The sequence below is a fragment of the Desarmillaria tabescens genome (assembly GCF_030435595.1).
Source record: "Desarmillaria tabescens strain CCBAS 213 chromosome Unknown EV420scaffold_12, whole genome shotgun sequence".
Classification (NCBI taxonomy): Eukaryota; Fungi; Basidiomycota; class Agaricomycetes; order Agaricales; family Physalacriaceae; genus Desarmillaria; species Desarmillaria tabescens.
The window spans coordinates 442,822-455,147 of record NW_026848311.1 but is presented as its reverse complement, the minus strand read 5'-3'; the positions used below and the strand labels follow the sequence as shown (position 1 = coordinate 455,147).

At 47.4% G+C, this 12,326-nt stretch overlaps 4 protein-coding genes across 4 annotated transcripts; 3 read left to right on the top strand and 1 right to left on the bottom strand.

Annotated features, from left to right (window-relative positions):
• Position 1: 1 nt before the first annotated feature.
• Positions 2 to 832, top strand: EV420DRAFT_213706 (uncharacterized protein). Its single transcript, XM_060481245.1, has 2 exons — positions 2 to 82; positions 146 to 832. Exon 2 carries the CDS (start codon positions 173 to 175, stop codon positions 584 to 586), a length of 414 nt encoding a protein of 137 aa, XP_060332558.1. The 5' UTR covers positions 2 to 82; positions 146 to 172; the 3' UTR covers positions 587 to 832.
• A 728-nt stretch (positions 833 to 1,560) lies between these two features.
• On the bottom strand, positions 1,561 to 1,940 carry EV420DRAFT_1532623 (uncharacterized protein). The gene has a single exon (XM_060472728.1). The coding sequence runs from the start codon at positions 1,847 to 1,849 to the stop codon at positions 1,568 to 1,570; it is 282 nt and encodes a 93-aa protein (XP_060332557.1). The 5' UTR covers positions 1,850 to 1,940; the 3' UTR covers positions 1,561 to 1,567.
• Positions 1,941 to 2,947: 1,007 nt separating this feature from the next.
• Positions 2,948 to 5,209, top strand: EV420DRAFT_1532611 (aryl-alcohol oxidase precursor; the record flags this gene model as incomplete). Its single annotated transcript, XM_060472727.1, has 10 exons — positions 2,948 to 3,059; positions 3,117 to 3,198; positions 3,248 to 3,408; positions 3,460 to 3,566; positions 3,616 to 3,820; positions 3,876 to 4,070; positions 4,132 to 4,544; positions 4,596 to 4,671; positions 4,735 to 5,060; positions 5,119 to 5,209. 10 exons carry the CDS (start codon positions 2,948 to 2,950, stop codon positions 5,200 to 5,202), a joined length of 1,761 nt encoding a protein of 586 aa, XP_060332556.1. The 3' UTR covers positions 5,203 to 5,209.
• Positions 5,210 to 5,872: 663 nt separating this feature from the next.
• EV420DRAFT_1641064 (uncharacterized protein) lies at positions 5,873 to 10,932 on the top strand (the record flags this gene model as incomplete). Its single annotated transcript, XM_060477185.1, has 19 exons — positions 5,873 to 5,987; positions 6,040 to 6,121; positions 6,174 to 6,334; positions 6,395 to 6,501; positions 6,557 to 6,761; positions 6,809 to 7,003; positions 7,062 to 7,474; positions 7,527 to 7,605; positions 7,661 to 7,986; positions 8,043 to 8,121; positions 8,726 to 8,794; positions 8,850 to 8,931; positions 8,982 to 9,142; positions 9,195 to 9,301; positions 9,353 to 9,557; positions 9,606 to 9,800; positions 9,861 to 10,403; positions 10,459 to 10,784; positions 10,846 to 10,932. 19 exons carry the CDS (start codon positions 5,873 to 5,875, stop codon positions 10,930 to 10,932), a joined length of 3,537 nt encoding a protein of 1,178 aa, XP_060332555.1.
• Positions 10,933 to 12,326: the final 1,394 nt, after the last annotated feature.

The window sequence follows — 12,326 nt, the reverse complement described above, 5'->3', positions numbered from 1 at the left end:
AACGACGCCGTAAATTCATTGCCTTCATGTCTTCCATGCAACCCAATCTGAACGCCACGCAAAACTGGGATAACCTTCCCGAGTGAGTCGTATCTCTCGCTCTTCAAATCCACCATTCTAATCATTCAGGGATCTGTTCGTGGAGGACATCGAGGAATGGGAGTCTGATCTCATGGAAGAATATCCGAGCCTCTTCGCCGACTCCGAGATAAAGAAATGGGGGATATTGTGCGGAAGAGGATGGGAAGGACTCATTCGCCAGATTTGCGAGAAGCTCAAAGAAACTGACGTCATCTTCACACAAATCAAGGAGAAGTATGGTGAGCTGAGAATATCCGTGGAAAATGGAGATGAGGAGATTTGGAAGTATCTGCTAGAGATGGAAGAGAAGGCGATGAAGATATGCGAGGAATGCGGTGGACCGGGTAACTTGGCTGATTCAGATGGGTGGTTGTTTACTATGTGTGAGGAATGTGCAAAGAGGGAAGCGCAGGAGTATACGTGGGTGGAAGAAGTGCAGCAAGAGACGATGGTCCTTGAGCTTGACAAGTTTTGCAGGACAGTCCTGAGGAACAATGATATCTGACAGCTTTTGTGGGATAGTTCTGGGGAGCGATGTCACTCAACGCGTCCATGAGTACCAATACTGCAGAGAACGTACATAATTTGTGTCGTAGTCTTTCTCGTCCATTCTCCATCGTCGCCCTATTTACACTGTTTGAAAACTCATTTTTGTCACATAGTGCTAGGGTCTGCCATACGGTGATGAAGGAAATATTGCTTCTACAACACATCAGCTTGGGCATAGCATTGTAATATGGAAAGTGGGTAACCCACAGGAGCGAGCGCTAGCCTCCGCTACTTGAGAGGTTGTCGTAGGACTGACTGTTTGAGACACCACAAAGTGACATATGCTCCGTTTCTCCACCTGAATCTCACTATTATGGAATCCCGAAAGAACTGAAGAAGGGCGAGCAAAAAAAGGCGATTCCACCGGCGTGTGTTTGTTCGTGCTAACGCTCGCAATCACAGACTGGAGGAAACATAGGCGACTATAAGCTGGTTGTATGCGCTCAGAAATCGTGAAGAAAAACTTACTTCTCCCAGCTCGCTGCAAGCCATGTTGGTAGCCCAACAGATATATCCATAGCGAATGAACTTGATTGCGCTGCCTCTGAATAATTCGCGTTTGCTATTCACCTTGTAGAGGATGACGATAGTGCGAAACAAAGAGGTGTCGGAATTTACCAAACTTGAAATGCCGCCCTTATCTTAATGGCAAATCACGTGCATATGTTGGGCCAAAATTCGACCTCAGGTTGACAGTCGAGTACTCCGTTCTCTCTAGAACCAGCCCCACCCCCCTTCATTGAATCGTGCGCTCTTATTTCCCCCGTCTCTTCTATCATATCAATTCTTGGTACAGACGATGAACCCTGAATTAACCCCCAAAATGTCTACTCTCACCTTGAATTCAGAGATTCAGTCTTGTTCAAACACGCTAAAGGCTCTTCCTGCGTCTCTTCCCTCTGACAGCCAGAACTCTTGTGTACCCCAACCAAAGGTATCACACAAGGCCCGTGCAGCCCGTAGAACACGTCCCAAACGCAAGGGTTTCTCTTTGACGCTGTGGGGTTGGCCACTGGACGAGAATTTCTTCATACCTGGTTCCCAGAACCACTTGGAACGATAGCAGCAAAATATTTTGCCACATCCTACCTATCCTTCGCGAGCACCGCATTTTCTTTCGCAGTATCTTCAAGGTTGTGAACGTCAAATCCCAGTCAGCTCTCGCTCTGTGCTTTGCTATCAATAAAAGCGCGTACAGGGCGGCGACAAAAACAATCATACAGAAGGAGTTGGAAAGGTTTATGGATGTTGCAGGCGTTTCTGCGCCGCCTTCGTGGGTTCGGACGTCGAACTTTTTTCCGGAACGCTACGTTGACCCTGTGAGGAAGGACGATGTGTTTTGCGAGTTGTGCTGACTTTTGGATGATAGAAAATGTTACCGTAAGGTGCTCGCTTGCTGTCTGCCAGAACTGCACTTCAAGAATTTCCTCCATCTATCCATTCACCTTGCCCCATCTGTCGTGCTAGGCAAGACTAATTACCGGTACCTTCTATGCATGAACTATCCTGTTCTGAGGTAAGGGGATCTTTCATTAAGTATGTAAATTCTTCCTTAACTAATGGCATTGATTAGTTGGTCTCATTGATACAGAAATTTACATTCGTTGCAACAGCCTTTGGCTATGTATACCGAGGCTTAGCCTAAGATCCGAAGGAGAGGGGGTCCACCTCGCCTCGTTCACCGTTCCATTATCATAGCCGCATCGCTGTGGATTTATTCGCTAGTTCTCTCCTGCTTATTTCTTCCGAACCGTTTCATGCCAGTCCTTTTCAAGGAAGTAAAGAATTTTTACTGTGAGACCGAGCTCGAAAACAAGCTTTGACAAAGCCGGTGTATGGCGTATGGCGATGGGCGCTGTAGATGTCAATTAATTAGTGGTGAAAACTATCGTCAGTGAATACTCCAGGTCCAATCTGAATTCTAATCCGGGGTAAGTGATCACCTTTCCTTACCTCCGTATTATCATTTAATAATGTCAGCTCCCGTAACCTCAGGACTTCTGATGCCGGAATTCAATGAAATCACGGAACTGGCAGGCACTTCAGCAACATCATGAGCACAAGACCAATGGAAGTACTTCCTTCATGATGCATCTCTTGCCGGTGCAGAAATGAAATCCCGGTCGGCCAAGTAGTGGCGATCGCTGTGGCCGAGCGCCCCTTAGGTATTCTATCCTATCTCACTAACGTTTCACTAGTTTATATCATGTGGACTGTCCTCTTCCAGGTATGACCAAGGCCAGTTGGAGATTTAGATGGTCACAATATATATATAAGTAACCATCTCTAAGATTGTGGTGCGTCCGTTGAATTAACCATGGATGCTTTGTTCCTTACCCTCCTCATATTATGTTCAAGCGCGCTTGGTGCCATATACCAGAGGTTCGAAGATCTCCCTACTCAGAATTTTGACTTCATTATAATCGGAGGTTAGTCCTTCCAGCGAACCCGGTATTCATTCTCTGTCTTATAACATTGAAATCTAGGCGGAACTGCAGGGAATGTTCTTGCAAACCGTTTGACAGAAGATGATCACGTCTCCGTGCTCGTACTTGAAGCTGGCGGATCGTCTGTCCCTCTCTATATGCTTTGACTTTTAATGCTGACTCTTCCACAGGACGGCTGATGTCCTCCTCTCCGAGGTTCCGTTCTTTTGCCTTGACATAACTCCCGGAACCCCTTGGGACTGGAATTTTACCACAACTGAACAACCAGGATTGAATGGCCGTTCTGTTCCGTACCCTAGAGGATTTGGATTGGGAGGGAGTAGTGCAGTCAGTAAGTCCTTTTGAGGGTTTTGCCCGGATCTTTCAATTAATGTGTTTCCAGATTATATGTTCTACACGCGTGGTTCGTCTCAAGATTACGATCGTTATGCCCAGATCAGTGGTGACCCTGGTTGGGGATGGGAGGCATTGCAACCGTACATTCAGAAGGTTCATCTTTTGCCTTTTATTGCCATCCCTGTTGATAACGCTACGATAGAATGAACGCTTTGTCCCCCCTAGTGATCACCACAACACCACTGGTCAATTCAATCCTGCGGTCCATGGCTTCCACGGCATCAACTCGGTGTCTCTCTCTGGAGTCCCGCGAGCTACGGATAGCCGCGTCATTCAAACTACGCTGGAGCTTCCGGACGATTATCCTTTCAATTTGGATTACAACTCCGGATACCAATTAGGAATCGGTAAGAATCTACTGGAAATTGTATGACTGACTCCAGTGGTATTAAACATCGACAGGATGGATTCAATATACAATTGGAAACGGGACTCGAAGCAGCTCGCAGACGTCCTATCTTGGACCCAAGTATATCGGACGGCCAAATTTGCATGTCCTGACTCATGCCTACGTCACTCGGATTCTACAGTCCAATACCAAAAACACCAAAGGCGAGCCGACATTTGATGCCGTCGAGTTCACCCAGGATGCAGGAGGTGATAAAGTCTTCGCGATACATCTTGAGGATATTTAGTCTGACTTGACCTCATCGTCTAGCAACTACACATACCCTAGCGCCAGCCGGTCTCAAAGAAGTCATTCTCGCTGCCGGATCCGTGGGTACCCCGCATATCCTTCTCCACTCTGGCATCGGCGACAAAACCGAGCTTAAAGCTATAGGGATAGCACCGACGCTCCATCTTCCCGACGTTGGAAAGAACTTGACAGACCATACCTTATGGACTATCAGCTTCTTCGTTAACGACACGGACACTATCGAGAACATCTATTTCAGAAATACGACCTTCCAAGCAGAGGCTCTAGCAGAGTGGCAAGCGAATCGAACTGGCTTTTTATCGGCGGGAATATCGAATCAGGTAGGCTTCCTTCGCATTCCTGAAGACGCTGGTATATTGGACGGAGACCCATGCGCGGGAAATGAAACCGCGCACTACGAGCTTATTTTCACGGTACGAACAATTTGTTTCAATCAGGTTATGGCAATGCCGAACTTTTCCTAGAATGGCATCCTCTTGGACCCTCCCCCTCCAGGAAACTTCTTTTCTATCGCAATCGCGGATATATGCCCTCTATCCCGTGCGTTCACTCGCTGTCTTGTCTTTCTAATAAGTAGTAACACAGATAAATGGCCGGTAACAGGCGGGAATATCACAGTTAACAGTACAAACCCTATGGATCCGCCACTGATCAATCCAAACTATTTCTCGCATGCTCAAGATCTTGCTATTATGCAATATGCTGCTGAGAGTGCGAAGAAGTTTGTTACTGCTGCGGTGTGGGACGGTTACATACTCGGTATCAATGCAAATATTACCGAAAATGATATCCGGAATGGTGCTAGCAGCGTATTCCATCCTGTGGGTACCGCAAGCATGTCGCCTGCCGATGCCAATTGGGGCGTAGTAAACCCGGACTTGAAGTTGAAAGGTGCGAAGGGAGTGAGAATTGTAGATGCTTCAATTTTGGTAAGCCACTCCTCTCGTGGGTACTATGCTTTTGCGAGCTCAATACCTCGTCTTCTAGCCATTCATACCCGCAGCTCATACTCAGGTTCCGGTATATCTAATCGCAGAGAGGGCCGCCGATTTAATCAAAGCAGATATATGATGTTTGTTAGGAAACTTCGGTAAACTTTTCAATATATGAAGTATCTCCGTTTGAATTTAAATAATAAGTCGACAACGTTGAACGGATACCTAGTTTGAGGCAGTGGTTTCACCCATAGTGCCATGAACACTGCCAATTATTTCTGCAGACCTCTCGTCCATCTCCCAGACTCAATATTAGAAGAATAAGGTATATTTCCAACGTCACTATCTTTCTGTGGGAGAATTGATTTTCTCATAGATGTCCTCATTTGACTGGATACCTCATAGTGATGTACAGGGCCCCCTCAAGAACTAAACGACCACATCCTTGATTTCTTGGACAACGTCAGTTTCTGACGATCGCTGCTCATGTTCTGCTGCATGACGTTCTTGCCCACTTATACTAAAGCCCTTTGCATGATTCTGGATGTAAGAAATGTGACATTATTCGATGATCACTGTCGAGTAACAAGAGCGACTCGAGGAAGCTACATAACGTCGTTTGGTGACCAGTTACGTTTGCTTGCCAAGGTTCCTTCAAGTCCATTACGCACGCTTACGACACACCAACGTTCTATTAGAGATTCTCCTTGTCCCGTGGTTCGACCTTCTCTGCCAAGATTTTGGATCGTCGCTTCATGTATACATTTAAGCGCGTCCGTAACACAAAGCAGAGAGCTCAGACCCCCATGGTTCCCCTCCTCATTTTGCTTGCCGCATTCTCATCCTCAAGCGCGCTTGGTGCGATACACGAAAGGTTCGAGGACCTTCCGATCCAGGATTTCAATTACATAATTGTGGGAGGTCAGTGTTGTTCACCACGTTAGGCTACTTGTTCGCTAATGTCAGTGTCAAGGTGGAACCGCAGGGAACGTACTCGCGAATCGGTTGACAGAGGACCCCCATATCTCCCTCCTTGTTCTCGAAGCTGGCACATCGTTTGTCTCCTTCTACATACCTTTTCCACGCTGTTACTAAACCTTCATCCAGGACCGCCGATGTTATCCTCTCAGAGATCCCTTTCTTTTGCTCTGACGTAGTTCCGGGAACGCCTTGGGACTGGAACTTCACCACAACGGAGCAACCGGGATTGAAAGGACGTTCCGTTCGACTGCCACGAGGCTTTGGATTAGGGGGAAGTAGTGCTGTTAGTACGTCATCTTATTATGTGTTTTCGTTGTGAGTACAACAGCTGACTCGGACGTTACAAGATGGCATGGCTTATACGCGTGATTCCTCTCAGGATTACGACCGCTATGCCCAGGTTAGCGGTGACGATACATGGGGATGGGATGCCTTGCAACTGTACTTTCGAAAGGTAAGTCGCCGGCCGTCTGCTTGCTACTACTTACCTTCCTACCTCACTATGACAGAACGAACGTTTTGTAGGTCCAGCCGATAACCACAACACAACGGGTCAATTCGATCCTGCCGCCCATGGTTTCGACGGTATCAACCCTGTATCTATGCCTGGATACCCACGGGGTACCGACAGCCACGTCATCCAGACAACGGCCGAATTACCTGATGATTTCCCTTTCAATCTGGATTATAACTCCGGATATCATCTAGGCGTTGGTGAGGATTACTGGCACAAGTTTTTGGCTGAGGCTGATAATCGGCAGGATGGACACCAGTCACCGTTGGAAACGGGACTCGAAGCAGCTCACAGACATCCTATCTTGCGCCTGAATATATTGAGCGGCCGAATCTGCACGTTCTGATCCACACACATGTCACTCGGATCCTGCGGTCTACAAAAGAGTATCTTGGCGGTTCGCCCATATTTAACGCTGTCGAATTTACTCAGGATGCTGGAGGTGAATTTGTCCTACCATACGTTGTTGATCCGTTAGCTAACGCGTTGTCATCGCCTAGCATCCATTCACACCCTTGCGCCTCCGAGTCTCAAGGAAATTGTTCTCTCCGCAGGCTCTATCGGCACCCCACATATCCTGCTACACTCAGGCATAGGTGACAGCATCGAACTTGCAGCACTCGGAATTTCACCAACCGTCCACCTACCTGACGTCGGCAAGAACTTGACGGATCACCCAGGATATAATATCCTTTTCTCTGTTAACAGCACCAACACGATTGAGAACGTGTATCTCAGAAACGCCACCTTTCAAAGGGAGGCCTTGGCTGAGTGGCGGGCTTCCCAGACAGGTTATTTGACAGCAGGCATAGCTAATCAAATGGGGTTCCTTCGCGTTCCTGAAGATACGGGTGTGGTGGAAGGAGAGCCGTGTGCGGGGAACGAAACTGCGCATTACGAGTTGATCTTTATAGTGTGTGGCGATTCAACGCCAGTTTGGGACCTTGCTAACTTTTTCATTGTAGAATGGTGATTTCTGGGAACCTGTTCCAGAAACAGGAAACTTCTTTAGAATTTCAACGATCGTTTTGTGTCCTCTTTCCCGTATGTTCACTGCTGAGCCACATTTTGCGCTTATTGAAAACTCTCATTCATATAGGCGGAACCGTCACTATAAATAGCACCAATCCCTTGGACCCACCACTAATCAACCCGAATTATCTCACACATCCGCAGGACCTATCTATCATGCAATATGCCTTAGCCAGCGCGCAGAATTTCGTTACAGCCCCAGTATGGGATGGCTACATCCTCGACATCTTGACCAATACCACAGTGGACGATATCAGGAACGGCTCTTATAGCGTGGACCATCCGGTAGGTACAGCAAGCATGTCTCCTGCTGGTGCAGATTGGGGAGTTGTGGACCCGGATCTGAAGTTGAAGGGCGCTAAGGGCGTAAGGATTGTCGATGCTTCAGTTATGGTGAGTTTGTCTTAGTAGCCCTCCTCGCGAGCTGACCTCTCATTGTTCTTTGATAGCCGTTCGTGCCAGCAGGACATACTCAAGCGGCTGTGTATGTGATCGCGGAGAGGGCTGTAGATCTGATTAAATCGGAAAGTAATTCAAGTTGTAAGCTCTGACTGAATAGATAAAGCCTAGAGGCTTCGAATCGCAATATAATTCAACATCGCGGTGTATTCATGACAGAACGAACGCTACATTGTCGATCACTTTGTTTTTTTTTCTCCCTGTATCCAAAGCATGGAGACGCGCTGTATGTGAGATTAGAATTTATCACTCGACCGGACCTACTTCAGGTTCTATCTCGAGGAATGCTTGGCGATAAGTAATCGATTCCTCAGGGATACCAAAAACGTTTCCACTATTCTCAGGTTACATTCAGGTCGATGCTCGTTCGCTTCATCCTGAGGTTTCTCCTCTCCAACATTTGAAGTTCGTGACCTGACGGCTGAACACGAGACCGATCAGGTGAATCTCATTGATCGCGACAGCCAATACAGTACCAGGTTCCTACTTCCCTAAATCCCACCAGAACTTCGTAAGGTCTTATCTCCATCATGTGGACCGTGATGTACCACGATTCACCGCGAAGCGTCAAATGATTCATAAGACCACCACTATGTCCTACCCTTGGCGGGCCGTTCAGCAACTATGCATCTCAGGCATTCCTTCTTTTTGCTCCATGCTCTATGTTCCGTAGTGCTCGGGGCGATATACGAAAGGCTCGAGGAGCTTCCGACTCTCGATTTCGATTTTATTATTGTCGGAGGTATATGTTACTGTTTTTAGTTTTTTTATGCTGTGCACTCATATACTGGGTCAAGGCGGAACAGCAGGAAACGTCATTGCGAACCGTCTCACAGAGGACCCGCAGGTCTCTGTCCTTGTTCTCGAAGCGGGCGCATCGTGAGTTCACCCTCGTTTGGCTTGTACGATAATTTTTACCTTTGCTGTAGGACAGCCGACGTTCTCCTTTCTCAAGTGCCTTTCTTTTTTCCTCGTATAGTGCCAGGGACGGTTTGGGATTGGAACTTCACCACGACCGAGCAGCCAGGGTTGAACGGGCGCTCTGTACCGCTTCCTCGAGGATTTGGACTGGGAGGAAGCAGTGCCGTCAGTACGTGCTGAACCTTTGGATGCCAAATTCTCATAGCTGAACGCAAACCCAGACGCTATGTTCTATACACGCGGTTCGTCCCAAGATTACGACCGTTATGCTCAAATCAGTGGTGACCCTGGATGGGGATGGGAAGCTTTGCAACCGTACTTTCGGAAGGTCGGTCGAAAATATTTCGTTTTCACTAAAGTCATTGACGTTCTACAACAGAATGAACGCTTCGTCGCTCCAGCTGACCACCACAATACGACCGGTCAGTTCAACCCTGCGTCTCACGGCTTCCGTGGGGTTACAGACGTTTCTCTTCCTGGATACCCGCGTGGTACGGACAGCCTTATTATTCAGACGACAACAGAACTCCCTGAAGATTTCCCTTTCAATCTGGATTATAATTCCGGTTACCATCTGGGAATTGGTGAGAATTCGCAGTCGATTGACCGCAGACTTTGCTGAATACGATCAGGATGGGCGCCCTTGACGGTTGGAAATGGTACTCGAAGCAGCTCGCAGACGTCATATCTTGGACCTGGATATATTGACCGACCGAACCTGCATGTCTTGGTTCAAGCTCATGTTACTCGAATTCTCCGGTCAGATAACAAGAACATCAATGGACTGCCAACATTTAACGCAGTTGAGTTTACCCAAGATGCTGGAGGTGAATGGAATTTTTCGCGTGCTAAGTATGGCTATCGACTGACATTTCGTTATCTTCTAGTAACCAAACATACTCTCGCGCCTACAAGCCTCAAGGAAATCGTTCTTTCTGCTGGATCCATTGGCACGCCGCATATACTCCTTCATTCTGGGATCGGAGACGCAGGGGAACTCGCAGCTTTGCACATTACACCGACTCTCCACCTTCCCGACGTCGGCAAGAACTTCACAGACCACCCCATTTGGAGCATGCTTTTCACTGTTAGCGATACTGATACTATAGAAAATATCTATTTCAGAAATGCGACATTCCAAGCAGATGCCTTGGCCGAGTGGCAGGCAACTCGAACAGGCTTTTTGACGGTGGCGGCGGCAAATCAGCTAGCGTTCCTTCGAATTCCTGATGGCGCAGGCATAGTTGAAGGAGAACCGTGTGCCGGAAATGAGACAGCACATTATGAAATGATTTTATCGGCATGTACCACGCTAGACCAAGTCAAGTTTTGGTTTCTGACTCTCTTACAGAACGGAGTTTTTCGGGACCCCATCCCAGAAACGGGGAACTTCTTTTCTGTCCGGCCGGCTGTTATGTGTCCTCTATCGCGTACGTTTGATCATATCGTCCAGTCTTTTTCAATGTTCATCTTTTTTGCGTGTAGGCGGGAACGTTACTATCAACAGTACGAACCCCTTGGACCCACCGCTAATTAATCCCAACTTCCTCTCTCATTCGCAAGATCTCGCTATCATGAAATACGCTATTGCCAGTGCACAGAAACTGGTCACTGCCCCGGTATGGGACGGATATATCCTCGATATCGTAACAAACACTACCGAAGACGATATCAGGAATGGGGTTGCCAGTCTTTTCCATCCGGTGGGTTCGGCAAGCATGTCCCCAGCGAATGCAGATTGGGGAGTGGTAGACCCACATCTGAAGTTGAAGGGCGCTAAGGGTGTCAGGATTGTCGATGCGTCAGTTTTGGTAGGTCTTATAAATACACAATTGTACTGTCTCACACCAAGCTTACCTTCCTCGGTTCTAGCCGTTCTTACCAGCAGCGCATACTCAAGTACCGGTGTATGTGTTCGCGGAGAGAGCCGCCGATTTAATCAAGGAAGACAGATACTGACCTAATTGATCTATGAGAATAACGATGACACAGCTTAATGAATTACCTCCGCGACGAAGTGGGCATAACTGGGACGGTACTTGTAAATCCGTTAGTCAGGTTTGATAAAAATATAAAATCGTTTTCAAGAAGTGATCAGATGCCGTGTAACTGCAGGCGAATCTCGGAGTTGTCGACAAAGTTGTCAACGGGGAATTTCACGAATATATTCTATAGTATGGCATGGTCTGAGCAAATGCCAACACTTTACGAGGACAGTATACCAAAATACATCGGCGACCTTCACTTTTTACTAATATACGTGAAACCACAATAAGAGCATCCCCCTTGAAACTAATGGCCAGGAAGCTCTTCAAGTTCGCCGTTCGGCAAGACGCGTACTGCGTAGATTTCATGTATTCAAGACGATAACGCAAATGAACTTCAGCCTTTAATCCAACTAAATATAATGCTGTTCGAATACTAGAAGGAGGGGGATGCGAGGCGACAGATGGGTGAAAACAGAAACAAGTGATTCGTAAAGCATCGAATGAAGATCAAAATGTATCTGGCTGTATGCTCACTGAGAAGCAATAAATGGTACCTCTGAGATTCGAGATGCAGTCATGAAGAGCAAGCACCTTCCTCGCAGAGCAGCCGTGTGCCCCAGAAAATGCAGCAAGGCAACGTTTTCCTCCGGGAACGGTAGAAACGAAGACAAAGTACGTAGAGGTTGACAAGATGGTTAGTTACCTACCCAATACTAACAAATGAACATTACAAACCAGAACGCCGCTGCGCATGATGTGGGTTAATTAATGAATGCAAGCAAGGTGTTGAACTCGACTAGCACGAATCGGTACAGGAATAACAACCTTGAGACACTACCACGGCCGTACGAAGCATGACCACTCGCCGCCCAAATCTCATCTTAAGATAATATAAGATTCGATAACTGTGTCCCCAAAAGGCATCACGAAATCCCGCAATGAAGGCCGCAGGCCCTTCATAAAGAACAAAAACAAAGTTTCACCACATCATCCGAAGATGAGGCGTATGGACCTAGAAGCTTTCCCTAGTACCAGGGGCGGGGTACTTGGTGGGGCGCCCCACCGAAGCAAGGAAGCTGTGTCCATAGGAACGATAAGGACGGGTCATCAAAAAAATCTATACATGACTCGCGCTCAGCTGGCCGGGAAACCAACACCGTTTCAAATAAACGCACCACTCAAGACAAGCCGTTTCACGAGATTCAGCTGAGCAAATGTCCCGATATCCCACCCTTGTCATGATATCCATCAGGTCTTGGTCGCTACATTATAGAATCAGCTCGCCAAGAACTGTTGGGAATTATAAAGCTTACCCGTATGGGTAAAAGTCAAGCAGCCATCCTCTACGTCATACACCACGTCCTC